The 26,775-nt window shown below is 51.5% G+C and overlaps 9 protein-coding genes across 9 annotated transcripts; 6 read left to right on the forward strand and 3 right to left on the reverse strand.

The window, feature by feature from the left end:
* Positions 1 to 1,402: 1,402 nt before the first annotated feature.
* On the forward strand, positions 1,403 to 3,711 carry J4E83_001264 (uncharacterized protein; the record flags this gene model as incomplete). The annotated part of the gene is made up of 2 exons (XM_049328221.1): positions 1,403 to 2,197; positions 2,974 to 3,711. 2 exons carry the CDS (start codon positions 1,403 to 1,405, stop codon positions 3,709 to 3,711), a joined length of 1,533 nt encoding a protein of 510 aa, XP_049192739.1.
* A 1,014-nt stretch (positions 3,712 to 4,725) lies between these two features.
* On the forward strand, positions 4,726 to 5,196 carry J4E83_001265 (uncharacterized protein; the record flags this gene model as incomplete). Its single annotated transcript, XM_049328222.1, has 2 exons — positions 4,726 to 5,006; positions 5,097 to 5,196. 2 exons carry the CDS (start codon positions 4,726 to 4,728, stop codon positions 5,194 to 5,196), a joined length of 381 nt encoding a protein of 126 aa, XP_049192740.1.
* Positions 5,197 to 5,271: 75 nt separating this feature from the next.
* On the reverse strand, positions 5,272 to 7,332 carry J4E83_001266 (uncharacterized protein; the record flags this gene model as incomplete). Its single annotated transcript, XM_049328223.1, has 6 exons — positions 5,272 to 5,672; positions 5,721 to 6,088; positions 6,140 to 6,540; positions 6,587 to 6,919; positions 6,973 to 7,194; positions 7,246 to 7,332. The coding sequence occupies 6 exons, from the start codon at positions 7,330 to 7,332 to the stop codon at positions 5,272 to 5,274; spliced, it is 1,812 nt and encodes a 603-aa protein (XP_049192741.1).
* A 4,123-nt stretch (positions 7,333 to 11,455) lies between these two features.
* On the forward strand, positions 11,456 to 11,978 carry J4E83_001267 (uncharacterized protein; the record flags this gene model as incomplete). Its single annotated transcript, XM_049328224.1, has 2 exons — positions 11,456 to 11,605; positions 11,661 to 11,978. The coding sequence occupies 2 exons, from the start codon at positions 11,456 to 11,458 to the stop codon at positions 11,976 to 11,978; spliced, it is 468 nt and encodes a 155-aa protein (XP_049192742.1).
* Positions 11,979 to 12,201: 223 nt separating this feature from the next.
* On the forward strand, positions 12,202 to 13,326 carry J4E83_001268 (uncharacterized protein; the record flags this gene model as incomplete). Its single annotated transcript, XM_049328225.1, has 1 exon — positions 12,202 to 13,326. The coding sequence occupies one exon, from the start codon at positions 12,202 to 12,204 to the stop codon at positions 13,324 to 13,326; it is 1,125 nt and encodes a 374-aa protein (XP_049192743.1).
* A 370-nt stretch (positions 13,327 to 13,696) lies between these two features.
* On the reverse strand, positions 13,697 to 15,145 carry J4E83_001269 (uncharacterized protein; the record flags this gene model as incomplete). The annotated part of the gene is made up of 1 exon (XM_049328226.1): positions 13,697 to 15,145. The coding sequence occupies one exon, from the start codon at positions 15,143 to 15,145 to the stop codon at positions 13,697 to 13,699; it is 1,449 nt and encodes a 482-aa protein (XP_049192744.1).
* A 3,147-nt stretch (positions 15,146 to 18,292) lies between these two features.
* On the forward strand, positions 18,293 to 20,447 carry J4E83_001270 (uncharacterized protein; the record flags this gene model as incomplete). Its single annotated transcript, XM_049328227.1, has 6 exons — positions 18,293 to 18,337; positions 18,396 to 18,432; positions 18,532 to 18,633; positions 18,695 to 19,486; positions 19,573 to 19,867; positions 20,204 to 20,447. 6 exons carry the CDS (start codon positions 18,293 to 18,295, stop codon positions 20,445 to 20,447), a joined length of 1,515 nt encoding a protein of 504 aa, XP_049192745.1.
* Positions 20,448 to 20,732: 285 nt separating this feature from the next.
* J4E83_001271 (uncharacterized protein) lies at positions 20,733 to 21,479 on the forward strand (the record flags this gene model as incomplete). The annotated part of the gene is made up of 1 exon (XM_049328228.1): positions 20,733 to 21,479. The coding sequence occupies one exon, from the start codon at positions 20,733 to 20,735 to the stop codon at positions 21,477 to 21,479; it is 747 nt and encodes a 248-aa protein (XP_049192746.1).
* A 915-nt stretch (positions 21,480 to 22,394) lies between these two features.
* J4E83_001272 (uncharacterized protein) lies at positions 22,395 to 25,804 on the reverse strand (the record flags this gene model as incomplete). The annotated part of the gene is made up of 5 exons (XM_049328229.1): positions 22,395 to 22,817; positions 22,871 to 23,198; positions 23,262 to 23,368; positions 23,418 to 24,332; positions 24,380 to 25,804. The coding sequence occupies 5 exons, from the start codon at positions 25,802 to 25,804 to the stop codon at positions 22,395 to 22,397; spliced, it is 3,198 nt and encodes a 1,065-aa protein (XP_049192747.1).
* Positions 25,805 to 26,775: the final 971 nt, after the last annotated feature.

Here is a 26,775-nt window from a genome sequence, read left to right on the forward strand (position 1 = left end):
CAGAAGCGAGCGCCCCTGCATCTCGCTCCACGGACAATACAAGCTGGCAGTTCGCAGCATGATAAGGGGCGGTCTAGATGCCCAGGCGTTCAGTGTATGTTTGAACGGTGAGGAGCGCACATGATCGGTCCAAGGTTGGGTCCAGTCTACATGATCCTGAATTCGTAGACGTGGTACACGCCCCGCCTACATACTCGCGTCCCACGCGCCCCACACGTGGGGAGAAGCGTAGCATACTGCTTTACCTTACCTACGTGTCACCAGCACGAAGCGCCCTTCATTCGGCATTACCACCTCTTGAGAGTACGGATTGAACATGTTCGTGGCGTCATCCATCGTGCTTCCGTTCAGAAATTCTCAACGGTGAGCGTGACTTTGCTGCACAGTCGATGAGCCATTTTCGCACAGACTACCCCAACTCCGGCAACGCTATATCTCCTGAAAGGTCTGACCCCATAGACCTTGAGACCAATCACGGCCGAGTTTCAGGGGATGCCTGGAATTTAACCATGCTGAATCTTTCATTGCGTTACGTGGAACTGCGTGAAGTCGTTGGCGATGGTTTCCTTTGACATTACCTAGGTACCTAAGTAGTTCCGAGGAGCTCGCAGACACGCCATGAGAAAACGAAAGCACCCCGCTAGCGAATGTCGGGGCGCGTAGCTCCGTTCAGCAATCCTGGTCGTGCCTTTTGGCAATCGGCAAGTGACATTGACAACGCCCTTGAGTTCCACGGGTGGAGCGGATACGCGTGAAGCATCGCCAAGCATCGTGCTCTCTGAATAAGCTTTCACGCACTTGCTTGTTGGGTTGTAGCTTGCCGTGGCATATGTACAACATGGCACATGCTCTACTATACGGGACGTTCTATCCGCCATCTTCTGTCGTCTTCTTCGCAACGATCGTTCCGCACCTGTTAACCTATTCCGTCTGGCGGTTCCTGTTCCGACGGCGCTTCCAAACTTCTTACTGTCATCTAGCGCTCGGAGACACCGCTTTTTGATAGGTGTCGCCTTCGCTTCCACCGCGCACACTGCACTTGAAGCCCTGTAGACAATTCTCAGTGGGTGACATGTGAAAGGGCAAGAGCGACACGCGGCACTCGCCCCTCGTCGCACAGTCGGCAGCATTGATCTGCAACGATCCGGATATCAGCATGGAGCTTCAACCTACCATAAATCCAAGTCCATCGGAGAGGCTAGCATATGACGTGTTGTGCGGCATTTTAGTCAAAGACGGGCGGTTTCGAGAAGAGTGACATTTACACAGCCCCGTTCTTGGCAGGTCGAAATCCAGACGGTGGTCGCCGCTAACTACATGGCCAGCGGACCTCAAAATGCTCGCGCACTCTCTTTGACCCACGAAATTTCATCTTTTAGGGTCTCGCATCCCTCGAGTCTCAATGGTTCAGGATGTCTTCTCGCTGCACAACATCGTCGGCCGCGACGAGACGGCATTTCCGTTTTCCCTCAAGGACTACCAGAAATATGTGTTTGGCGACGACCGACTAGCGCATCGCTTGGGCACGGACCTAGCTCGAGCCTTCATTCCCACCATCTCGAACCCTACAGACGACTTCGCAGTTGCCGTGCTATCCGAAAAAGTCCCCACGGCCACGCATAGCCTGCGCAACCACTTTGTGGCTTACCTCAACCGGCATCTGATAGCGAATAACGCAACCCCGGCCCTCAAAATCGATTTTCACGATGCGGGGGTGAACGCACATGCGCGGAACGGTCCGGATTGCAAGAAAAAGAGCTCATATCACATCGATGTGGAACGCCTGGGGAGCAGGACTCTGATTGTACTGGCTGAAATCCGAACGAGCCAAGACCGCGAAGACCGGATACGATCGTCGTTCGGAGAGCGTGGCATAACCACTGTCTTCGCCTATCTTGCATCCCTGAGCGGCTCCGCGACGACTGCAGCGATCTCATCTTTCTTGTCTCAAGTCGTCAGCCCATCCATGAGAGATATCGAGGACATTGCGCATGCCACCAAATTCGTCATGAACGAATGCTTTGTTCAATTCGTACTGGGGAGGGAGTACGAGGAGTTCTGCAAATTCATAAGACGACAAGACGATTACTTTGCGAGAGAACTGTTAGATCACGCTATTGGCGGTCACTACTACAACAATGAGGATTACGAACATAATGTAAAGTTTCTGATATGGGAGACCGAGGCGCGGGAAAGCGTTTAACGACGGGCTTGTGTGCGGTAGCACGGTAATGGCGAACGGCGACGGACTTTACGAGCGACCGCGATGATAGCGTTTCTCGAACACTTTTGTACATCCTCTTATATACCCAAACTGGTCATTGTCGTCAATTTTTGCAACCCCTGGTCCGAATTTCGCAGTCGTAACTGCTCATTCAGATTGTCATCCCACGCGCACACATCCAACAAACTCACCATTGAACAACCCATCCATGCATGCATCTTTCCAGATCACGAGGAGTACTTCTTTGAGCCATTGTCGTCAGTCTGCATTGTCGTGTGCGGCCTTTCATATCCCGACGTTGAGTGCAATTCTTTGTCCGCTTTCTACTCCACTGCAAACATCACAAGCACACCCACTCCAGGCTACACACAGCTAAAACAACTTCTCTAATCTGTCAAAGTATAGCACGACGTCTGCGACGAATCTAGGAACATGCCGTTACATTCGCATGATTACACACCCAGCCAAGTGCACTCAAGCACGCAAAGACTAGGAAGTATCAGCCATTCTCGCGACCTGCCCTCTTTGCACCAAAGTTGCTACTATGACGCCGACGATTCATCGAGCCAGATCACTGCGAGCGAAAGCCGCGGTTCGAGACATGGGAGCGAACCTCTGGACTCAATATCGCAGTGCAAGAGCGCGTTCGAAGACAACCAACAATCTTTGCCTCAACTCTTCAAATCGTATGCGGTAAGAAAAATTCCCTCAACCAGAATAACTAGAGTCGCATCGCTAACTGGTATCAGCTCCACATCCTCGTAGCCGTAATAGTCACCCTGTTCCTCTTCGAAATCACCGTTCGCCTACCCTTCCTCCTCGCACTCACCTTCGCAATTCCCTACGTGCACATGATGCTCACACCAGAGAAATCCACACTCCACTCCGCAACATACGAGTGTGACTCAGAAGAAGGTCTTTACCGTCGCTCATCCACCTTCTCAAGTGCCCCCGGCGAGCCTGTCGCCCAGTACAAAGCTCCAGCAACATTGGGCCCAATAAACATCACCTTCCCCGGATTAACACTCTTCTTGCCATCAACATGGTTCCCAAGTGCAACAGACTCTGAAAGATCCAGAAGAGTACGCTTACACACCACGTACCGCGAGTCAGCATACCAACCCCGGCGCACATTCGGCGAGGCATTGGGAGACACTGGACCCAGGCTATTCAAGAGGTGGGGTGCGTTTGCACTTGAGACTTTGTGCTTTCAGATTACTTCTCGTGTCATGATGCGTATCGCGCAGGCTGCATACGAAGCTATGTCTGGCGAAGAGGTCAATGACAACTTCGTGCATATGTACGTCATGCACGTTCTACGCTTCTACAAAGACTGGACTGTGGGGATGAGCTCCATTACTTGGTTTGTCATCAAGAGGATTGTTGGAAAGACGTTGCTGTCGCTGGGGAAACAGACTGTGATGGCCGCTGGCGGCGTGAAGGACACAGGGTTGGAATATGAAGATGTGAACACAGTGCAGTTCTGAAAGGAACCGAGGCCTGAAGCGGAAAGAAGGGATAAGGATTATGCTATGAAGCGTATGACAGGGGTTTCTGTTGCTCAATGTTTGGCGCCAACGGGCGGATCATGTGATTAATGACAGTCGTTTGGATTACCTGCTTTTGACGCTTCAATATGCTGCTAGCGAAATATTGAATGCTCGACTAGCATGTCTCTGACATAGCTCTTCTCAATGTCTTTTCCTTCAATGTTAATCGTGCCCATACAGCAACTCCACGTACAATGCTGTTGTGATGTATTTCCTTTGACCAATTCCATGATTAACAATAGCAACGGGTGTATTGTCAATACCGCAGTTATGATCTCTACGATCACCTACGTCCCTATCAATGCTGTTCTCACACACCACGTGCTTAAATTCACAGAACCGTCGCTCTATAGCGAAACTTCATTGCCAAAACTCGAGTACAAGATCTACGTAGCCGCATATCTCCCTTCTTTGCATATCGCAAAATCAGCCCAGTGTTTCGTTTACCTAAGAAGCATGAAGCTGATCACTCTAGCAACAGCGATAACGCTGCTCACCACAGCCTCCGCTCACTCATGGTTGCACTGCACCAACCACAACAACACCGGCATCAAAGCCGAGATGGCAGCCGCAGCACTCGAAACGCCACCTAGATCCCCTGATCCCCTGTACGTACATAGCATTTGATCGCACATACTAATAGCGGAAGCGACATAGTTGACTCTCCTACAGCATGCCTTATAACGCACACCTATGCCACGGCTGGCCGCGCGCAAGTCAGAACCCAGGCGATTGGAGAGATGAAGGCATAGAATGTCCGCGTACCCTATTTACTAGCCACCAGCGTCCTTCTGCTAATCGTCAACAGATCTATGGGATCTCCCCGCCGCAGCCTCAAAGGGGGACACGCACGCCTGCCACCCCCGCCAACGTGCACCAGCCCAATACCTAACTCCTACGATTCCGCAAGAGCCTGGTAGTAAACCACCCTACCATACCGCTCCCGCTCCCATGGCAACAGCCGCAGCCGGCTCCCCCATAACACTCATGTTCGGCGGCAACGGGCACAGCCGGGGTAATTTCGGCGGCGTGGAGAAGGGCGATCCGGGGCGCGTTTCTGTTTATTGGGCTGTCAGCAAGGAGAAGGAAATTGTAGATGTGAAGGAATTCACGAAAGAGAATCTTGTGCAAGACAATGGCTTTAGCGAGGAGAGCTTTGCGTACCCGGCGGATCTGAAGGTCACGGCGCCGCCGGCGCTGCAAGATAAGGGAAATTGGCAGACGGTGCATTTGTAAGTCCATCTTCTTTTCGTTGGTACTGTGTTGTTAGGAGCGAGGATAGATTTGATCGGAGGAGTTCTCTTGCTAATGTTCCGGTATAGGCCAGAGTGTATGGAGAAGGGTCGGCATATGATGGTATGGGTGTGGAATTTTGACGGTGCGAACAAATACAGTACGTGTTTCGATGTCATGATTGAATGAGAAAGAAAGGACCGCTGGGCGAGAAGATACATCAGATTGGTGACGAAGAGTCACGCAATGTATGTCCCTTTACCATTAGTGCTTTGCTTCTCTTTGCCCACTCGCTGTGCCTGCTTCTCCTCTCGCATGTGCAGTAGCATTGCTGTGTTCGACCAACTTCAACGGACGGTATTTTGCATCCCACATCTGCTCTCTGATCCACTCCTCTAGATCTGCATCGTCACTTGGTATATCCTTCTCTTGGGCCAGATCATCCTCCACGGCCTTCTTGATCACACTCTTCGCAATCTGGACGCTGATTTCGCGCACGTCTTCGACGTCTGGTAAGAGACCGGCTCCGCGGTTGTTCAGAACGGGGGCCTCCGAAGCAAGGGCTTGTACGGCTGCGACGAGGAGAGCGGGAGTCATGAGGCGGGTTCGGGAGAGGACAGCGCCGAGGCCGATGCCAGGGAACGTTACCGAATTGTTACATTCAGCTTGAAGCGGTCAGCAACATCATTACGGAACGAAAATTGTAGACCTACAGATATCGTATTCCTTGCCATCGTGCTTGACCGGTGGAAATGGCGAACCGGTTGCCACCAGCGCTTTGCCATCGGTCCAGTCGAACAAGTCCTGCGGCTTGGCCTCGTGGAGTTTGGTTGGGTTCGATAGTGGGAATATGACAGGGCGCTCGACGTGTTTCGCCATCTCTCGAACGACGTTTTCTGAGAAAGACCCTGGCTTGGTCGAGGTACCGATGAGAACGTGTGGCTTCACCTCCTTGATGACAGATAGAAGATCGCCATGCTCTTTGCCTTCCCACTCCTTATCCTCTCGCGCAAACGGAAGTTGGGCCGGAGTGAGCTGATCCTTCTTGCCTTGTAAAAGCAGACCAGGCTTGTCGACGCACCTATACTGGGGTCAGCGTGGGCTCCTGGACTGAGTGTGTAAAGAAGCATACCAAATTTGGCGCCCGGCTTCTTCCTTCGACTTCCCGGTGTTCTGGACGATGGCATCTTGGATCTGGTCCGCAATCCCCGTGCCTGCCGACCCCGAGCCAAACATGACGAAGCGAGCTTCTTCCCATTTGGTTCCGCTTACTTTGAAAGCTGCCATGATAGCTGCAAGCGTTACGCAGCCGGTGCCTTGTACGTCGTCATTGAAACATGCGATCTCAGGTGTGTATTTGTCCAGAATCCTTCGCGCGTTGTTCAATCCGAAATCCTCGAAGTGGATGTAGGCTTTGGGGTAGTGTTTTCTCGCAGCCTTTACGAACTTGTCGACGAAGTCATCGTATCGCTCGCCATATACTCGCTCTTTTCGCATGCCAAGATAAAGCTCGTCGTTGAGAAGGTCTTTGTTCTACTCTCGTTAGCAATGCGCATCTGATTCGGGTCTCTCTACTGACATCGGTGCCGCAGTCAAGGACCACAGGGAGTGTTCGCGAAGGATGTATACCTGCGCACAGAGTGTAGATGACGAGCTTCGCTATGCTGATGAGGATGGCTCCTACACCCTGATCGCCAATGCCGAGTATCTGTTGCCCGTCGCTCACGACTATCACATCGATATCGTCGGGATTTCCCCATTGCTTGATATCGTCCTCGACGCGGTCTGCATCGTCGATGTTGAGGAAGCAACCTTCAGGTCGCCGGAAGATCTTGGAATAGTCGGCAATCGCCTCGCCCTCAGTGGGGGTATAGATGACCGAAAACATCTCCTTGAGGTGGTCAAGGATGAGCTGCAGCCGTCAGCCATGCCATGCCATGACCGACACCATCAACCGTCGCATACCCTGTAGTATAATACTTCGTTCTGCTCCTTCAGACTCGTCATGAAGGTGTTCTTGGCGAGGTCATTCGGTCGGGAGCAGTACTGGGCGTATGCGCGCTTGACTTGCTCGTCGAGGGTCTGGACGTTGGTGGGAAGGAGGCCATGAAGCTTGAAGACATCGCGCTCTTCTTTGGTGAAGGCCGAGCCCTTGTTGAAGTAGGGTGTTCGTAGAAGTGCATTGCCCTGGACAGCGTGTCAGTCGTATGGCTACTGGAAGGAGTGTGCGTGTAGTACAGTCAGACTAGTCTCCTGTGGTCCAGATGTCGATAGAGGCAGATGGCCAAACTTTGCGTTCTTCTGCTGCTTTGTATCAGTCGACATGTTTGCGATGTGTCTGCCACAAGCGATGCGCGCAATTCGAGAGATGTGACTGGGTGATCGCTGGAATGCGGGCAGCGCGGAAGCCGACGACTTGATCCAGAGAGGCATACAATGTTAGCAGAGGCTAAATGTTAGTGTCGTAGAGAGCACAGCCTCATATTGGAGGTGGTATATCGTCCTCGCTGGCCGCGACAGCCTGTTGAAGAGGGCGTTGCGCGTCGCGGTTTCGGCATGATGACGTCGACGTGAAGCTATCAGGTGTGGGACCCTGCAGCGCAGAGGCTAGACCGTTCAGATGTTCTTGCTGCTGCGTGAAGAAGACGCGCCGCTCAACGAGTCCATTGGACATGGGCATGCACAGATATCTGATAGTAGGCAATGAGAGCGCGAAGTTTGCCCAGGTGGTCACGAAACGACCCCGGACGGCTGTCTTTGCGCACGCGGCACGTGCTGGCACCTGCAGTCAGTCGCAACCACCACTCCACTCCCTTTACTTTCTATTCGACTTGACCCCGCAGCGAACATGAACATAACGGCATAACCCTCCCTTCCTCGAAGATTCAATGGACTGACTCTATCTTCCTCTATATACAAATCCGTCCGAAGCTGACAAGCCATCCAATCCGAATTACTTGCTCCAGGACCTCCTTTATTCGTTCGCTTTCTTGAACATGTTGTAATAAGGCGGGCTCTCGTCGAGCAATACCGCTCTCCATTTGTAGAAGCCATTTCGTTTTTCTTGAATTACCATGAGTTCGTCTCGCGAGTGGTATCTACGTACAGTCGCGCTAGTCGACTGCATTACCGAATTCGTTGCTGTATCAGTCTCGCAATCTTCTTAGCCGAAGTTAAGTGAATGACTTTAGGATCCCGTGGTCAGCTCAAGACACATGTTTTGAACTAGCACATTGTCACGGCAGACACGATCGAAAGGACTCAGTAAGAGCTTGGAAGTCACAGGAACCCTTAAAGCATCATCGAATTCGCTCCTCGAGCGGTTCTGTATGGCAAACGAGAGAATCTTCGACCATGGACTCGGTACAATAGGAGACGGACTTCTGCTCCAAGCCGGGCTTTTCAGGAGTGATGCGTGGCAGGCCCAGGTGCCCGACGTAGTCTGGAAGCCGCAATCGCCCGGTCGCCTCCTGCCGTGAGCACATTAATCTTCTGCCGGGTGAGAATGGCAGTCACTCGCGGTCTAGAAGACCGCAAAAGCCCAAGCTCAACAAGCTCAACACGGGCGTGCTTGCTGTATGAAGTTTCTACGCTAGCTACCCGCATTCTGGGGAAGCAGTCGCACACAGCATATAATCCCCCGTTCCTTCTCCTTGCTGAAGATCCTCACCTTGCTTTCGCTCACAATCATCAACTGCTTCAGACTTTCCATCACACTCAGTACGGCAATCTCCATTACATCCAGCAACCAAGCACCAAGTCGCAGACATGAAGGCTACCACCATCATCGCCACTCTCCTCTTCGGAACAACCATGGCCGCCCCTGGAGCTGTAAGTTCTAATCCCCATGTATCATCATTCTGCTTGAGACTATTACTGACAGTCACTTCCCAAAGATCTCCCTCAAGCGCTCCTTCATCGAGGCCGACACCGGCGTTGATGGCGGCGGTGCCACAGTCGCCGATACTCTCACGGCATGTGTCGAGTGTCCATGCAACGTAAGTTATCTCCTCTGCTATCTTTCGCAGAACGAACAATACTGTACCTGGCTGATGAATATGCGTCTAGGGTTTCTACGGTGGCTGCACATGTGTCGTCAACGGCTGCTGTCTCAAGCAGAACTGCACTTGGCCTCGTTCTTGAGGAGTGCTTTGTCACTACAAGACTGGAATGGACGTATCCTGAGTGAGGTCTTCTGGGGTGCAAGCATGTGGATGTATAAGGGATGGATGTACGACTTCACGTCAAATGACAGGATTCAAGGATCATGGATATATGTCTCAAACTATATGACTAGGCAGTGACAATGCCTGAGACTCAATCAAGAAGATGTTTGAAATCATGTTTCCAACTTCGTTGTCCACTCGTCTCGTAACAATGGGTGGATGCAAACAGCAGTACCCACCAACATACTCAAGACGGTATACTGCCTGAGGCCATCGTGAAAAGAAATGACAGCTAGACCAAAGACTGGACAACGATTGCTAGGGCGCTGGCCACGGCCGTTGTCTAAGCCTTCCAGCCACCCTCAGGCACCTCGACATGGCCGTCATCATCGCAGCAGCATCCCCCCGAGACGCATTCACAAGCGCCAGTAAAGCCCTGGAGGCGCCGTTAGTGAATCTTGATAAAACTCCATGCGCCGCCCTGCAGAGGAAAAGGCCGACGATGAGGAGACTTACTCCACATGGACACTCGATACAGGCAACTTGCACAGTACCCTCGACGTTATCGTTGTCGCGGACTGCGATGGTCTTGAAGGAGCGGTTGAGGGAGACCTGGTAGGATGGTGTCAATAAAGTCTTTAGGCCGAAGGTATGGAGAGACGTACAGCTCCAGGAGCGGCTAGGACAGTGGCAGTGTAGAGCAAGGTGCTGATGAAAAGAGCGAACTTCATCTTGACTTGGTGTTTCGAGAGTAAGTAAATTGATGTAGTCGGTGGTTGTTTGGGAGATGCTTAGAAGAGTCGAAGGAGTCAGAGTTGTCCCTTTATGAGAGACAAAATTGGGGCGAAATGGTCAAGTGAAGTTGGAGTGAAACCGCAGCGGAGAGTGCATATTCGCGTATATAACTATACACTGGTGGTCTCACTCAACCTTCTCTCTCTGCATAGCTGGTACCAATGAAGCGTCTTTCTTGCCTTGGTGCAGGACCCGAACTGTGGCCAAATATCGATTTCCTTCTCAGCTTGTCCTCATGGAACGGTCAAGAAACATGGCGTGGCCGGTGGAGTGTCGCGTCTTCGTGTCAGTGGCTGGCTAAAAAAAGTGAAAGTCGACTACGCCCCACGCCGTCATCCATTGTCTCTCCTCGCCGCTAGGTCAGAGTAACGATAATCCTACGAATGACCCGGTCTGACAAAGAAGGGCCAAGACACAGGTAGCCGAATCTTTCAGCGTAGCTGTGCTGATATGGCTCTCTCTTGTCGAGAGGAAAAGTAGCCATGCAGCCATACGATGTTCTTCCCTATACGGCACTGTTGAACTGCCCACACTGAAAGCTTACGCAGTGGATAAGTACTCGCTGGATGCGATCGATGGTAGCCAAGAAGAAGGACGTGTACATGTGCGTATTATGCGCCCGAGTTGCGCTGCGCCGTGTTGGTGCCTTGGCTTCGCCGTGGGGTCTGAGACAACCCGTCAGCATGCAAAAGCTGCGAGATGCGACGAGTAAGAGCCAGATATTTGGCGTGAAAGATTCGTACTGAAAATGAATGAGCGTTGATGGGGTGCGAATTTGTCGGCAGGCAGATGATGGTGAGTGCGTCATCGCCCCGCTTTTGTTAGTCGCGTCCGTGACGCGCCCCTACCCGTATGTGGACGCGACTGCGCTTGACATCCGTTAACTATCATCATCTCGAATCACTTTAGACAACTCAGACACTCGACAGCTTCTCCTAGAGATGGAGCGCTGCACTTGTTGCCGCAGGCGAAGCCTTGTACAGGCTCTTCCCCATTTTCATCTTTTCGCTGAGCCGCCTCGGCGCTCTACCCAGTTACAAGACTACTTCGGATAGTTCCAAGCAACGCCTCTAGAACAACGACTGATCTATCTGCATGGATTTGATTATCATGGTCAAACTATTCTCGCGCAAGATGCGGCTCGTAGGCGAAGACAATCGTTGTTGTCATCCGTCTCGAGCTTCCGACATGCTATAGAGCAAAGTTCGTCCACTGAGGTCTACGGAAGTCGTGGTGAAGTCGAGATGAACTCGGTAGGCTATCTCGCACCATCAATTCTTGTCGCTGGTTCTCGTAGTGAAGCAGGGAAATTGTCTCATATACTCTGCCCTTCACTGTCTTCGATCCTTGTCGCAGCTTTGTCGTGGTGAATTCGATGAACTGTCTCGCATACTATGATTTCACTTTCTTAAATCCTCGTCGCCGCTTTCAACATTTCCCCTCACCGACCGCGCAACGACATTTTTCCCAGCCACAGGAACGTCAGAATGAGCGCTCCGATACTCCCCGTTTATCCGCAATGGGTTGCGCAGACCCTCACACCCTACCTGCGCTACGCCTTCAAGCACTTGTTGCGTGACGATCTCGACATTGAGCCGTACGTCCAGCGAGCGCTCGAGACCTCTAGCTTCCAGCCTGTAAGTTCCCTCATTTGTTCACTTTGACCGCCGTCGGGGTGCTGATCCGATTCAGAAATCCTCTATCGACGGCGACGATCTCTTTTTTGAGCGCGTGTTCTTCGCGATCGAACGTAGACATCAAAGCCTCCCAGCCGAGCTTAATGGACTCACGGATAACCTGCAGCCTCTGGCGAGGTTTCTCATCCGGCGGGCGCAGCTAAAGGGACCCTACGAGCTGCTACATCGCAATGCGCAGCCTAGTGAAGCATGGAAGAAGTACGAGAGTGTACGCCTCATGCAGATTGCGCCCGAAAACGCGAGAGGTATGTACGCGCTTTCACCAGATTTGCTACCACACCGTCACAAGCACAACGCTCTTCACCCCATTTAAGCCCTACATCCAACACACACTGTTCACAGTTCCGCTCCTTCATCTCGGTAATGTCATATATACACCATCAATTTCTCTACGCTGTCCAAATTTCAACTGCTACATAGGCCGTAGACTCTTTTACAGCGAACTCTTTGCTTAATTGTGGATACTTACGCGGACATCAGTGCCAAACTATTCCCATTCATCTGTGGATAATCAACCAGGAACTTCAACCTTCGCGATGACGGCAAGACCACCCACGAACCACGATATCGACCCTCGTTTGCTCTACGCAAACCCGGGCGACTTCACTGAACCTGGGCTCTCAGGAACCTTGACTATTCCTGAGTTGCAGCACTATCAACGTCGGAACCAAGAGATCGAGGCATTCTGGGCAAGAAGACAGGGTCAGCTTCCCGACCAGCAGCAAGGATTTGGACTACAACACCCGTCACCCGGCTCCCAGGGTCCCCTACAAGGTCGTCAACACGAGATGATGTCGTTTAATGACACTGTGAACGGCCCAGGATTGCCGCAAGCACCGCGTCCGGCTCTTCAGCAGTATTTTACTCCATACCACGTACAGCAGGTCGGGCAGCAGCGAAGTGTAGTGCCATCCCAGCTTCCAACGCCGGCACCGACTCCTACGGCGCAGATGTATACACCGGCTCAGTCCATCCAGCAGTACTCCCCACAATTGGGTTCTTACCAGCCTGCGGGCTATCCATCTTTAGTACAGGCGCAATGCCTCCAGCCAGGCCAGGCGCCCACGCTCAAGATCAAGCAACACAAATTCCCTGTTGCGCCTCGGTCGCAGCCTGTGCAGTCCGGAAGTACCTCTCACCGTCGTCCCACTACTCAGTCGGGCCTTCCGACTCTCACTAGACCTTCAGGCATCGCCAAGTCCGTTCCCCAAACCCCCGCGACTACTGCCACACCGGACTGGACCGACACAGCTCAGCTCGCAGCTAGTATGCCGGCTTTCAAAAGTCTCCCGAAAGCAGAGAAGGTAGCCAAAATTCTGGAGATCAACAGGGCTATCAAGGCCAAGAACCCTACTTCGCTCACGGCGATGGATCAGTTCCTCTTTGACCATGGTGTCGCCAAAGAAGACGTCACTGCAGTGGGCGTAGTAGGGCCCGGTGGTAACATAGTGAAGCCACCAGGTCAACAAGCGATAACCGTTCCAGCGCCTGGCTATCCGACTCATCCGGGTGTGCATGCGACTCCACCGGGTATGCCAGCCTTCGCGCATCATCCGGGGTATTCGAACATTACTAGTTCGTTTCCTCAACCGTCCTATAACCCACCAACAAAATCTGCACCGGCCAGCAAGCGAGGGAGGAAGAAGAAGGAGAAGAAGTGAGACAAGCTCGAACAGCGCGCGAGCTGAATTGGCTATTATGATACTGATGTTCGTTCGCTAATTCTTCCTGTCACCTCGATTAAGAAGAAAATTGAACACCCTGGAGTCTTCGTTGGTGGTGAATTTTCCAATTCGCCCGCTCTATACCCATGCAGTCTACAAACCTGTTTAGGTTTTTCTTTATGAGGCGCTGTCTTAGTGCTTGATTTGATGGCACCAGGTTTTCAGGCTGTTATGTGCGAGTTCATACTGTAGGGCTGTCGGCTTGGGCACGCTTCCACGCAAAGTATAGCTAAACAAGGTTGATGAAGCAAATTACAAGATGTATTACTGATTGCAATATTGAGACGTGACTATTTGTGCATCGCGACTATCTAGCATACGCCCTCAACGCAGGCTCACCGTACATCTTCTGCGGGTAGGTCAAAAGTAGTGCACCGGCGATAGGAATGAGACCTTCAGTAGCCAATACATCATCAAGGTCGAGACCCTGAGCGGCGTAGGTACTGCAAACGCTCTTAACATCAATGCGATCCACATTGCCCGGTCCATCGTGCGTAAGCGCATCAACGATAAGCGCGTAGGTTAGAGGGTTGAACAGAACGCCGGCATGGCCGTAAAGAGAGCCACCTAGCTGCCCAAAGCATACCTTCTGTACCTCGTTGTTGGAGACGCCAACATTGCGCACGTCTTTGATGAAAGCGGAGGCGATGGTGCCTTGTTGAGGCTCCACAACCTCATCGAAGAGGGCGGAGTAGAAGGTCGTAGTGGGTACGTATGCGCTGTCGCCTCCGTCGCGTCTGAGCGACGCAATAAAATCGGAGGTAGCCTCTTGCTGGATAACAGAGGGGTCGCAGGGAAGGAGCGCGATGTCGCTGTTCGGTGTCAAGCAGATCGCGTTCGCGATGACAGTGCCCTTGAAGTCTGGAGACACGGGAAGGAAGTCCTTGACAACCTTGCGGGTTGATGGCCAGTACTTCAACACCCATTGTGTGTCTAGACCACCCTGGGACCAGGATATGACGGCGATGTTTTCCTTGTTGGTGCGTGAGACGGCACTGATGTAGTTGATGGCGTAGGCAACGTATTCAGAGTTGGTTTGCGCGTCCGCAAGCATAGCGCCGGGGATGTTGAGCCATACAGGGTCAGCATAGCTCTTGCCATTCAACAACTTCCTGAGGTTGCTGGCAAAGTTTGTGCCTCCATAAGCACCAGTTCCGGGTACGAAGATCACTGGGCGCTTCGCGCCGTAGGTGAAGCTAGGTGGGATGAAGAGTGCCTTCCGGAGCGCAGACTCGGAGAGTGTGTATGGTGCATCAGCAGCATCCTTCTTGGGGTAGATACCGACTGTGGCTGGGTTATTGTTGTCGATGCTGTTCTCGCCGAAGGGTAGACCACCGGTGAAAGCGGCCTTTAGCGTTTCGTCAAGGACAAGGCCACCGGCTATCTGGGTCGCAACAGCGGCGAAAAAGTCCGTTCGCGTGGTCGGGCTCGCCCAGATCTGGGAATGCCTTGCGACTGCCTCTTCGATGTTCGTTGGCCGCGAAGTAGGCTGAAGTTGCTGAAGGATGTCGAGCACCTTTGGGGCATCGCCGTCCTTGACTGCTTGGTCGCATTGGCCGAGAAGGCCACCAACGAGGGAGGTCAAACCAGATGTGAGTTTACTGAGCAGTTGACGTTCATCCAGACCCTGGACTGCGTCGACGGCCGGTGCTGGTGCTGCAATCGGTGCAGGTGCCGCAGCTGGAGATGGTGCGGGTGCTGCGAGCGACGCAGGGAGAACGCTCAGAAGAGCTAGCGACTTGATGGAGAGACGCATATTGACAGTTGCTGGACCTTGGTACAAGAAGCAAGCACGACCAAAAGATGAGGAAATGCAGGGCCCTGGTCGATCAAGATAAGCAAGCATACGACCCTTCTTTAACCACTCTTCCAACGCGAGTCGTGAAGCTCAAGATCGTCATCCTGCCCAAACGTTGCATCGCAGTCCACCACGAAATCTTTACATTGTCACCGCTCTAGCGTCGCCGACCAGGTGGAACAGTCGCGGAAGCGCATCTTGGTATATATCGATCTGCATAGGCCTTGTAGATCTTGCACTACGTAAGTCATTAGCGTACGGGACGGGCTGTGATCATGATCCCTCCCCTGAGTAAATCAAGAGCTGCTTTACTTGATCCGGTTCGAAGACTATTGAATGCGGCAGTTGAGCGCCACTGACATCGCGAACCCACTTTCCGCTTGGGCTCGGATTGACGCATGGCTCTGGCGCATTCGGCATTCGATCCACGCGAACGAACCTTCTGCACGTGTTAGAGATGCATTATAGTGATGGTGGTTGAGCAAGGAATGCATGAACATTGGCCGGTGAAGAGTGCGCGGAGAGAAGAGGAGTTGCGTCCACAGCCAAATAGACGGACTGGGTTGTGAAGATGCGATTGGCCGAGTCTTGCCAGCACACCTGGGCAACCACCTGGGCAGTCTCTTAACCTGACCACGCTCGACCTCGGCTCAGCATCTCGCCAAGTTATCGGCGATGAAGTTTGCGCGCTGTGGAGACACATGCAATTCTTCTCAAGGACGAGGAATTCTGTCCGCCAGATGGGTCTTTTTGACGTTGACAAAATGTCCGTGGGCCCACACTCCGCACATCAAAGCGCGGCCCAAACACCCGGTCCGCCCTGCGGAAGTTATCCCCGTACTTCTTCTTTTCCAGCCCGCACAATCTCTCCTTCCGATCCTCAACCACGGGGAGTATATTTCAGGCGTATGCTAGCGTATCACACCAGAACAAACTTGTAGTTCTTTCCAAGACCCCTCGTTCGGGCTAATCTGTAGCTAGAGCACCACTACTACTGCGTTAACATCTGGAAAGTTACTGAACCGCCTACAATCACCTCTACCCCGCCACAACTCCAAGCATTTGGTCTCGACTCTCTTGTCTTTTTCTCTCTCCCCCTCAATTCTGCGCGTTCCATGGCGCCTGATTTGACGAGCTTCTCGGAGTCGTTGAAGCCGTGGGCTGTCACTGAGTTCCCTCGGCTCGTTTGGGTGTGTATACTAACAATGTCGCAACAAGAGTTTATTTGAAGGTGTCTGTATGGTCAGTTGTATAGGATCATGCCATGCCTGCAGTGAGAAGGGCCTCGGGACCTCGGGAGTCGAACGGCCGTGAGCTCCATCAAAGTCTTGGATAGAAACATAATAGCAGCTTATGCCCTCCATTCAAAGACGCAGGTCCAGCGTACAAGAACCATCAGCCAAGACATCAGAGAGGATTGTTGTTGGATCGTGCAGCATAGCAATCTGGTCATTCTGCGATGCGGAGAATATTCTGTAATGGCGCTAAAAACGCGTGACGTCATTTTAAACCAGGCATGTTGGTAGCGTGATTCACAGCCGTCCCGGGCTGCACCCGTGGACGCGACATCTACTTCAGCGTCCCATCTTTTGGACGACACCGTGCTCGCCCCATGAGTTTCTATCGCGCGCATGCGATTGATGTCTCTTTTTTTCCACGTTGAAGAAGCCTGTCGCAATGCCACCCAGACATCTAAATGATGCCTACCGGCTTGGAGAAGCCATGAATCAGCTCGCGGAAGAGCTCGCCTAGGTGCGACGGGGAAGTAATACTTTTAAGCAGCATGCGATGTATCGGTGACATGGTAATGTCTGCAACCATCTGCATCATGATGTACCTGCCAATCATACTCTGATTGTCGCAGTCTTGGTAGTCACGTCCACAGGAACCGTAGCTACTACGCTCAAAGCGTCTTCTATGGCCCAGGCACAGACTCATCGCGACCTTTCACGTTGCACGTCGCACATCGACCCTACGAACGCACGCCCTCCCTATTCCTAATGTACCTTGCTTTATCATCGTGCAGGGCCGACACGATCTCCTATCTGGACCCTAATGAGTAGCTCGTTCTTTCAGTTACCGCTGCCTACAGCTCCTTCTACCCTACACCAGGCCCAACGGCACGATGCTGCTCTTGACGTCCTCAACACATGCACCCTTCCGCAGCTATTGGATCTCGATGACAGGCCCACATTCGTGCTCAACATGGACGAATATTCGAAGGGGTGTCGAAATCCGATACGACCGATCTTTTGCAATGCAGCACTCCGAGAGCAACACCAGCTTTTGGAGAAGGTAATTGGCACTTCGCCAAGCAATAGCGATCCCCTGGATGGTGGAGCAACACATGATGAGTTTCGAATATGGACGACAATCCTCAGCCGATTCAACGACTCCCGGGATATATTTCCCATCACCATCGAGTTTGAGAACTTTTTATGGCTTGGTGTTTCGATTTTTCCCAATTGGCGAATCATTAGCGCACACAAGCTTTTCCAGAATGAAGATATTCCTGAAGGGGATCCGCTGAGCGCATCAGCACCGCGACTTGAGAAAGAGGGGCACGGCGACCTCACTGCCGACGTAGCGAAGAGTTTAGCTTCTGCAGAGGCAATACCGACGCGGGAGATCATCGAGGATGTGCAACAACCTAAATTTCCGATTGTCTCCCTCGGGCAGGACCGTGACAAAAATGGCTCCTCGAGCATCTCAGCGATCACTTTGTCTACACCCGACTCGTCCGTACCCGACTGGACAGCACCGAACCCCAGAGGTGTTCTCTCGGATCATCTACAGTTTATAAGGGGCATCGACTGGGCAAACACACCATTGGGAGCTATGAACAGATGGTCGATCCAGTTCCGAGAGATCATCTGCTTAGTCATGCGCAACCCTCATCCATCTTCTGTCTTCTGGGGCGAGGACCTGACCATGCTTTACAATGAGGCCTATCGAGACGACGTGACGGGCGACAAACATCCGGCTTTGATGGGAACCGGTTTCTCAGGCCCCTTCGGTGAAATGTGGCACGCGGTTGGTCCTGTAATTCGCGAATGTGCTCGGACAGGCCATGCGCAGCTAAACCACAACCAGCCGCTACCCATCATGCGTTACGGTTACATGGAAGAGTCTTTCTTTACTTGGTCTTTTGTCAGTATTGATGCCCTTGATTTGGCCCCGTGACTATGTACCACTAACACATGGACAGGTTCCAGTCTTTGGTGGAACAGAGCGGGTCTTGGGATGTAAGTAATACTGCAAAACGTTGCCGTACCGCCTATCAGCGAGACCAAGTGGGCTTGAGCCAAAGATACTGGAACTGCTGACTGAGATGTGAACTGTAGTCTATCTCAATGCTTTTGATACCACGGTTGAGTCGATCAGCAGTAGAAGAATGTGGTTACTGCGATCCCTCGGGGAGCGTATGAACGCCACACGTACTGTCAGTAAGTGAACATGGACGATCCTTCATGTGAGACTGACGCTAACCGCGCACCCACAATTCAGAAGAATTCTGGATAAGAGTGCTCGAAGGCCTGAATCACAACGAATACGACGTACCCTTTGCGCTCTTATATACTGTTACCGAGGCAGACGACATTGAAAATAGTTCCTCGCATTCAGATGCAACGCCAACGTCTGTCAAGTCATGCGTGTTCGAAGGATCTATTGGCGTGCCGAGAGGGCATGCAGTGTCACCCGATAAATTCAGCTTCAAGCACCATGACGGCATCTTAACGCCCGCCTTTCGAGAAGCTACGCAGACCCTGGAGCCCAGCATGCTCAGCATCAAAGACCGCACGCTTCCACAACCACTGCTAGACATCATTGAATGGCGCGGCTACAAGGATCCTTGTAGAGAGGCAATGGTTCTACCCCTACGACCAACCAATGCAGACAACGTGTGCGCCCTGTTACTGTTAGGCATCAATCCACGAAGGGCATATGATCATGAGTACAGGTCTTTCATGGCCATGCTCAATAGACAGATCGCCACATCGTTGGCGTCAGTACTACTTTTCGAAGGTGAAGTGCGGCAAAGCAAAGAAGTCGCAGAGATGGCTACCCTACAAAAAGAACAAATGTCTCGACAGCTCCAACTCCAGACCGGGCGAATGCGACGAATGACAGAGCTATCGCCCATGGGCATGTTCCTATTCAACCCGGATGGACTTTTATTAGAGGCGAACGAGAAATACTACGAGATGACAGGTGTCTCATCTACAGGAGCTAAACTGCCTTGGACTATTGATATGATGGTGGGCGAGAGCAGACAAGTCGCGCAAGACATGTGGGACTGTACGCGATATTGTCGTGCCAATCACATGTTGCAAACGCTAACCACGAAGTTCAACATCCAGATATGATCACTCACCATAAGCCAGCAAGTCGTGAGCTACAATTCGCCAATTCGACATGCCAACCACGAGACATTGACGGTTCACTAATCGAGTATTGGGTCCTCTCTGCTAGTCAGCCAGAGCTAAGCCCCGATGGTGAGCTGATCAGCATCATGGGCTCGCTCACGGACATTTCGCATTTGAAGTGGGCACAGGGTCTGCAAGAACGAAGACTACGGGAGGCAGAAGAGGCGAAGCGTCAACAAAACGAATTCATCGACATCACGTCGCACGAGATGAGAAGTAGCAATATCCCCCCTATACTGATTGCATTCGAAATGTCTACTGACGCGTTTACCAACATTTAGACCCGCTTTCCGCGATCTTGATATGTGCCGACGATATCAAAGATACTCTGACGCAGTATAAATTCTCATGCACTGGCGATCGAAAGATGGCCCAGGACTGTATTGAGGCTGCTGAAAACATCACTCTTTGTGTTCAGCATCAAAAGTCGATCGTCGACGATATTCTCACGGTCTCAAAGCTGGACTCAAATCTTCTCCGCATCACGCCAATGCCAGCGCAGCCTATCATCGTTGTACAGCGGTCCATGGCAATGTTGGTAGCCTCTAGTCGAATATATACGGAAGCTGGGCTGACATGATCCTAACAGGTTCCGTCCTGAAATACAAGCCAAGAACATCGACTTCAAGTTCGTTCCGCATCAGAGTATCCGGGACCTTGACATTGACTGGGTCATTCTTGATCCAAGTCGACTCCTTCAAATTATCGTCAACCTTATTACCAATGCCATCAAGTTCACTATGGACTCACCAGTTCGCTCAATCACAGTTCATGTCTGTGCTCATGCGGATTCGCCAGACTTTGGCGTACCAGAAGGATTCCAATGTACGTAGATGCATTGGTTGAATATCCTGAAGGTGAAGCGCTAATTCTATGCGCCCGCCGTTAGTTGTTCCGCAAAGACAAATCGTGAACGAATTCGGAAACGGCGAGGGTTGGGGCTCAGGCTCGTTCGTCTATCTTCGATTCAATGTCCAGGACACTGGATGTGGTTTGTCGCCTCAGCAGATATCGCTGCTATTTGAGAAGTTTGCGCAAGCTGTGAGGAGCGACCAGCCCCGAACCATTGCAAAATCTAGGCTGACAGAGTTCTCAATGTGAAGTCTCCACGGACGCATATGCAGTACGGCGGTAGCGGCCTCGGGCTCTTTATCTCACGCCAACTTGCTGAGCTTCATGGCGGTCAAATCGGCGTCTCGTCGCAAGCTGGCGTCGGCAGTACTTTCGGATTCTACTTGAAATGCAAACGTATGATTGCAAAAAAGCCTACAATCCCAACGGATACAGTGAAGCACGCTCTGGATGCCGAACACGCGACATCTTCGCGCAAAATCAGTGCTGCAACCGCAAATCAGACCTCCACCGCGCCCACAACTGCTACCGGTGTTGAATCCCCAGTACAAGCGAACATCGTCCGGCCCATAGATCACAAGAAAGGCGAAGAGAAAGACAATCGACTCCACGTTCTTGTCGTCGAAGACAATCTGGTCAACCAAAAGGTACTGGTGAAACAGCTCACGAAAGCTGGCTGCGTCACGCATACCGCCGATAACGGCGTCTGGGCATTGAAGCAGCTCGCGAAAACGAAATTCTGCGTTGCTAATGGCATGCCACTCACCATCGTTCTCATGGACTGCGAGATGCCGGAGATGGACGGCCTCACTTGCTGCAGGAAGATACGAGAGATGGAAGAACGGAAAGAGATCACGAAGCATGTGCCAATCATCGCGGTAACCGCAAATATCCGAGGAGGACAGATGGATGACGCAAAGGAAGCGGGTATGGATGATGTTGTTGGAAAGCCGTTCAGGATTCCGGATCTCTTGGCCAAGATGAAGGCCTTGTTGAAGAAGCTAGAGGACTAAAATGATACATCTTTCCTAATACAAATCCTTGAAGCATAGGTAGTCCTGGACAGTCACCGTCAACCCTATATCTCATACTACAAGGTCTTTGATGTGGGACGAAGTCGTATGCAGTCAGTGGACCAATACCATCGCCAACAAACTTTTCGATGCTGGCTGTGGTGGCGCTGAGTATGGCGACACACTCAATACTCAGAACATCTTCACCAGTTATCGACAAACTTATAAAACGTCGAGGCCATATGAACCACCTATGTTGTTCCCGTCGTGCGACTTCGGTCGAGGTCATCCAAAGATGCTTTACGTTCGCAGATACCCCGAGAGACTCGATCAAGCGGCTTTCATAACCTCAAATCGCTCTCCTTTTTGATTCATGTAAACCCAAATTACCAGACACATGTGTTGAAGACCTCTCGCGGACATTACAAAGAGACAGTCGGGTAAACTTCATGCACCTAGACTCCCCAGACGAAGAAACAGCGATCATACATTGCAAACCCATCCATTTTGGACACTCAGGCCAAAAACAGACATTGCTTCCAACTGCGTGAATTTTTAGTCGACGAACTCACACGTTCGCCGCCATGAATGGAGAGAAGAAGAAGAGGATTGAGGACGGGAGAGGAAGTTTATATGCGCCTAAGGGTGGCGCTAAGGTAGCGCTAGTCAAACATGATTGTACCGACAAGATGGTATTGAAGAGGGGGGCAGGTAACGTAGCAGCCTGACGTTGCAATGGACGTCACCAGCCGATGAGCAGCATATCCACACAGTGTTTGTCTAGTACTGAGGGGATAACATGATGACGAAAGGAAAGAAGGGAAATCCAATCAAACGGGGAGGAAAGAAGGAAACACAACGTGGCAATCTGATACATCCACCACCGACTTACTGCGTTATCCTGTGACCCAATGCTCACATCCAGAACATCGTCTTGTCGAGAGCCTCGGCCCACGGGCCAGGCCCATCATTTCGTTGACCTTGGAAGTACTGCTTCGCTGCGATAAGGTATTCACTCTCGAGAAGGTCCTCGGCACCTTTGCGCGACTTGCGTTCCTCCTCGACCTGTTCAACCGACTTTCTAGCCCTTCGACGACCCGCGGGAATTGGTTGTACAGGAAGTCGCGAGATTGTGTTTCTCAAAGCGGTCTTAGCATCGTCGTCAATCGTGACCTTCCGGTTCTGGTAGGCTTTGAAGTGATCGCTCTCATAGTTGGGTGTGAACCAGTCGCGCAAGTAGTTGCGGCCACGTTCGCAGAGCCTGTCTGCATAGTAGGCTGGTGGAGCATAGGAGACGCCCATTGTGGCGCGTACGTAGGTGAAGCAGAGCTTGTGTGTCTAGATGTCAGGTTAGTAATCTTAAGCTCTGTGGAAAGACCCGTAAAACTTACCAGGCGCTGGATTTCCGTGTCGGAGAACTTCAGGCCATTCTCGAGAACAAAGTACTTTGTAGGTATAGCCGTGCCCTGCAAAGCATGGTGAGACTGCAGGTAGAACTCCGAGAAGAAGGGCGATGTGATGCCACTATCAACAAGCGTGCCCGCCTTGCAGTTGCCGTTCGCATGAGCTTCTCCAGCCATAGGAAAGAATCGTGTGTTGTGCCGCTTGACCGCAACGACAGCCGTCATTTTAGGAGAGCCGGCTGGTTCGCCGCGGAACACTTTGTTCCATGCTTTCTTGATAGCCTGCAATTCTTCTTTGACGACCTGCTCGTATTGCCTATAGAATGTTAGTCAAGTTGATCATTCGGTTCCCGATTGGCGTGTATATTGTCAAACCTACCCTGTCGAAACACCGTCCCTGTAGTAGAGCACATCAGGAAAAGATTTCTGAGCTACCAACCATGCTCGAAACCTGTCCTCGGCCATGCCCTCTATATCGTCAATCATCTGGTATATGTTAGCGTTTGAATGGTCGAAATAGCCTCAAAATATTTACTTCTTTCTTGCTCTTCTCTTGGAGACGCATAGAACCCAGGAACTTGCCTCCATCTAGGTCGACAGAGCCGACCAAAGCCGCAATGGAGGGGCAGCCAACGAGCGAGTTGGGACCTGGATGGGTAACATCGGCGCCAAGGATCATTACGCTCCTGGCAGGCGCTTTCTTGAAAAGCGAATTGCGGATAGTTCCTTCGCCAGGATTTTCGTCACATGCGGTATGGTTTAGCCCTCCCTGCTTCAGGTTGACCTTCATCATGACGTTGGCGAAGTACTGGCTGAGCCCCTTGTCGCCAAGTTGCTTGTTCGAGTTCTTTTCGGCAGTGACGCAGAGTGATTGAAGCCCAGCTATGCGATCGGCGACGTCCTTGAAGGCTGAGTAGACAGGAATGTTGTATCGTTCAAGTAAAAGAATGACGAGCTTTCCGTTGGCAGATTGCTGCTGGCATCTTTCGATAGCCTCCTTGATATCTTTCTTGAGTTCTTCGTGGGTTTTGGCCAACGTTATGTCTGGTTTCTTGAGCTCTTCGTGGGTTTCAGACACCGTCTCGTCTGACTCCTCTTTCTTGGTTGTCTTGCGGTAACTGGGTAAGGTGGAAATACCACAGCAGATCGCATCCTTTGCGATGCCATACTGTGTGATACTCGCATTCATGGCTTGCTTGTATGTCTCAGCTATCTTCTCCTCAGTGAGGTCGCTGCCGTTGATCATGTAGTATTCAAGTGAGCTACCAGATGTCGGCGTCTTAAAGAAGTTGAAGTTGCCGTCGAGATTCCATTGAGCTTTGCCGTCCATGTTTGGCTTCTTGTATTCCGGCTTGCCGGATTCCTTGGCGTAAACGGCGTGTACTTGTTCCATTCGAGTAGAGGGTATTTGAAGCATGCGCGGGTCGATGGTCAGCGCATCGCATTTGTCCTGTGAGCAAGTCAGCAGTGATCAGAGCAAGGTCAATATTTACCCACAAATTTCTGCGCTCCATCCTTTTGTATTATTCCAAGACCTTTCAGGCCCTCAGCTTCGATCCTAGCACGAACGTGGTCGGGAGTTTGACAGGCGAGCGTGAGCATCGAGTCGATGAGTGTATCCGGAAGAAGATTGTTGTAGAGCTGATACGGCAGAATACGGAGAAACTCCTGTGGATACCAGACTGGTTCATCATCGGAGCCGACGTTGACCGCTTTGAGGTTTTCATCAAATCTATGTGCGTGACCAAAGACTGACTTCATGTGGTCAACGACATGTGTATCCTCATTTGCCTGCTGTAGTTGGCCTCCGTTGTTGAACCATTTGCGGAACTTCAACGCGTCGTCTGAACGATTTCCGATGTCTCCACCAAAAGCTTTGACAGTCTTGATGCGATTCTGGGGCCGGTTCAGGTTGTCAACGCGGATCTGTTCCTCAGGATCAGTAACTGCTAGTCGTTCCGGGGTGATGTAGACTCGCAATCGCTTGATACGTCGCTCACGCTCGTTCTGATGAAAGGTGTTGTCCTTGAGAAATTCTGCGACCGTGATTGGGCGATAGAAAGCACTCGTTGCAGCGTTGACGTTGAGCAAAACCTTTTCCATAGCTGGCGAAATGGTGTAATCGTATCCTCGCATGACACAGAGCGACTTTGATCTACCGAGAACCTCGTGGCTATCCTTGAAGAAGAACTTGTGAGAGGATGTTTGAAACACCTCGTCAGTCAGATTCTTCGCAATGACTGTGTTTAGATATGCCACTAGAGGGTTGAAGTTGAAGTCGGGCAAAGCTGAGTCGTTGGGTTTGGATCTGGGATTGACGTAGTCCTGTAGACGATCAAGGTTCATCTCGCCGTGATATTTAAAGTATAGTTGAACGCGACGGTCTCCATCTGCAATTGGGGTTGGAGTCCACATAACCTCGTCCGCGGGTGTACTCTTGCGAGGGCACTGAATACCCGTATGAAGGTCCCTCCAAGCCACAACAAACTTCAGATGATCCGTGGCAAAGTGAATTTGGTTGTTCCGGAGAAAGTCCCAGGCCTGGATCGCTGTTTTGACAACAGCTTTGGTCTTGCGCTTGTTTCCAGCAGGTATATCAGTGATCTCGTACACGAAGAACTTGGTATTGTTGTTCCATGACACCTCGAAGTAGTTCGTGAGAACGTGACTGGTGGGCTTCGCGAATTGCTTTCTCAGGGGGAACTTTGCGCTCATGATTGAGAGCTTTTCCGTTGTAGGCTCGTGGAGGTGACCCGTTGCTACTTGATCTGCAGTAGGTGCTCTGTTGGCTTGACGAAGTGCAGTGTCTACTGGCTCGCTCTTGGCTTGTTCTTGAATTACCAGAAGCTGAGGGGTCGTTGAACTTGCATGAGGGTCGGTACCATCAGGGTCGATAACGGGAAATCCGGTTGGGACGATCATGGGCTCGATGTTAGTCGGGACGGTTTGCGGAGTGGCGGCTTGAGCACTTGAGCTCCCGGCTTTCTGTGCAGCAAGTAGTTTCTTAGTGTGGGCGGCCTTTAATGTTGCTAGGTGGGCTTCTGCTCCCGCAACGTCGGTACCCTTAAGATTTCTCCATACCTCACCATGCAATGGAACCATGCCTTTATGATTGTACGCACGATGGTCGAGGCCACATTTGATGCAAGGCTTCGTGAGAAACCCATCATCGATCTTGTCTTTGATCTCTTGCGAAAGTGGCATACTGGTGTGACCAAAAGCGAAGTAACCAAAGGTTGGACTGGGAAGAGCGTCGGTATGAACAGAAGGCTCGGATGCCTTCAGATGCTGCTGGTGCTCCCTCATACCTGTACGCACGCCTCAACTTATACTTCGTCTTTCAGCAATCCAAGAGCTACAAGCCGCTTGTCTGTCAAGTAGATTGGAATTGTCGTCCTCTGGTCAAACCACGATCTTTAGGCATCCAGTCACGTTTGCGGTTGGTAAAGTTTCCGAAAATTGTGAAACTTGTCGCGCGGATAGCTGGTTAACAACTCCCAAAGGATGTAGCTGTAGACGTAAGACCAGTAAGACGCAATTCTCCTGTGCAAAATACCATGTTCTCCTCGCCAAAAATGACGAGCATCGCAATACAGTTCGACATGCTACGAGAAATAGCAAAGGCAAGCAATCGTGCCTCCGCAAAGTCAAGCCAGTATATCATCATGCAAGCCAATGGCGCAGACAAACAGCTTGTGAGCTATTCGGAGGCCCCTTCGAGAACATCACCCTTCTCTGATTGTTGAGGTCGGAGAGCGATTCGGAGTAGCTTTGGGGACCGAAACAAAGTATCTAGAGATGTAAGACGCTCACAAATTTTACAGTAATTCGCGCATCGCCCATAACGGACAAGATAACATACTAACGAATTTCTATACCGTGTCATAGTCGCG

Source organism: Alternaria metachromatica (assembly GCF_023757995.1).
Source record: "Alternaria metachromatica strain BMP 0045 chromosome Unknown scaffold_2, whole genome shotgun sequence".
Classification (NCBI taxonomy): Eukaryota; Fungi; Ascomycota; class Dothideomycetes; order Pleosporales; family Pleosporaceae; genus Alternaria; species Alternaria metachromatica.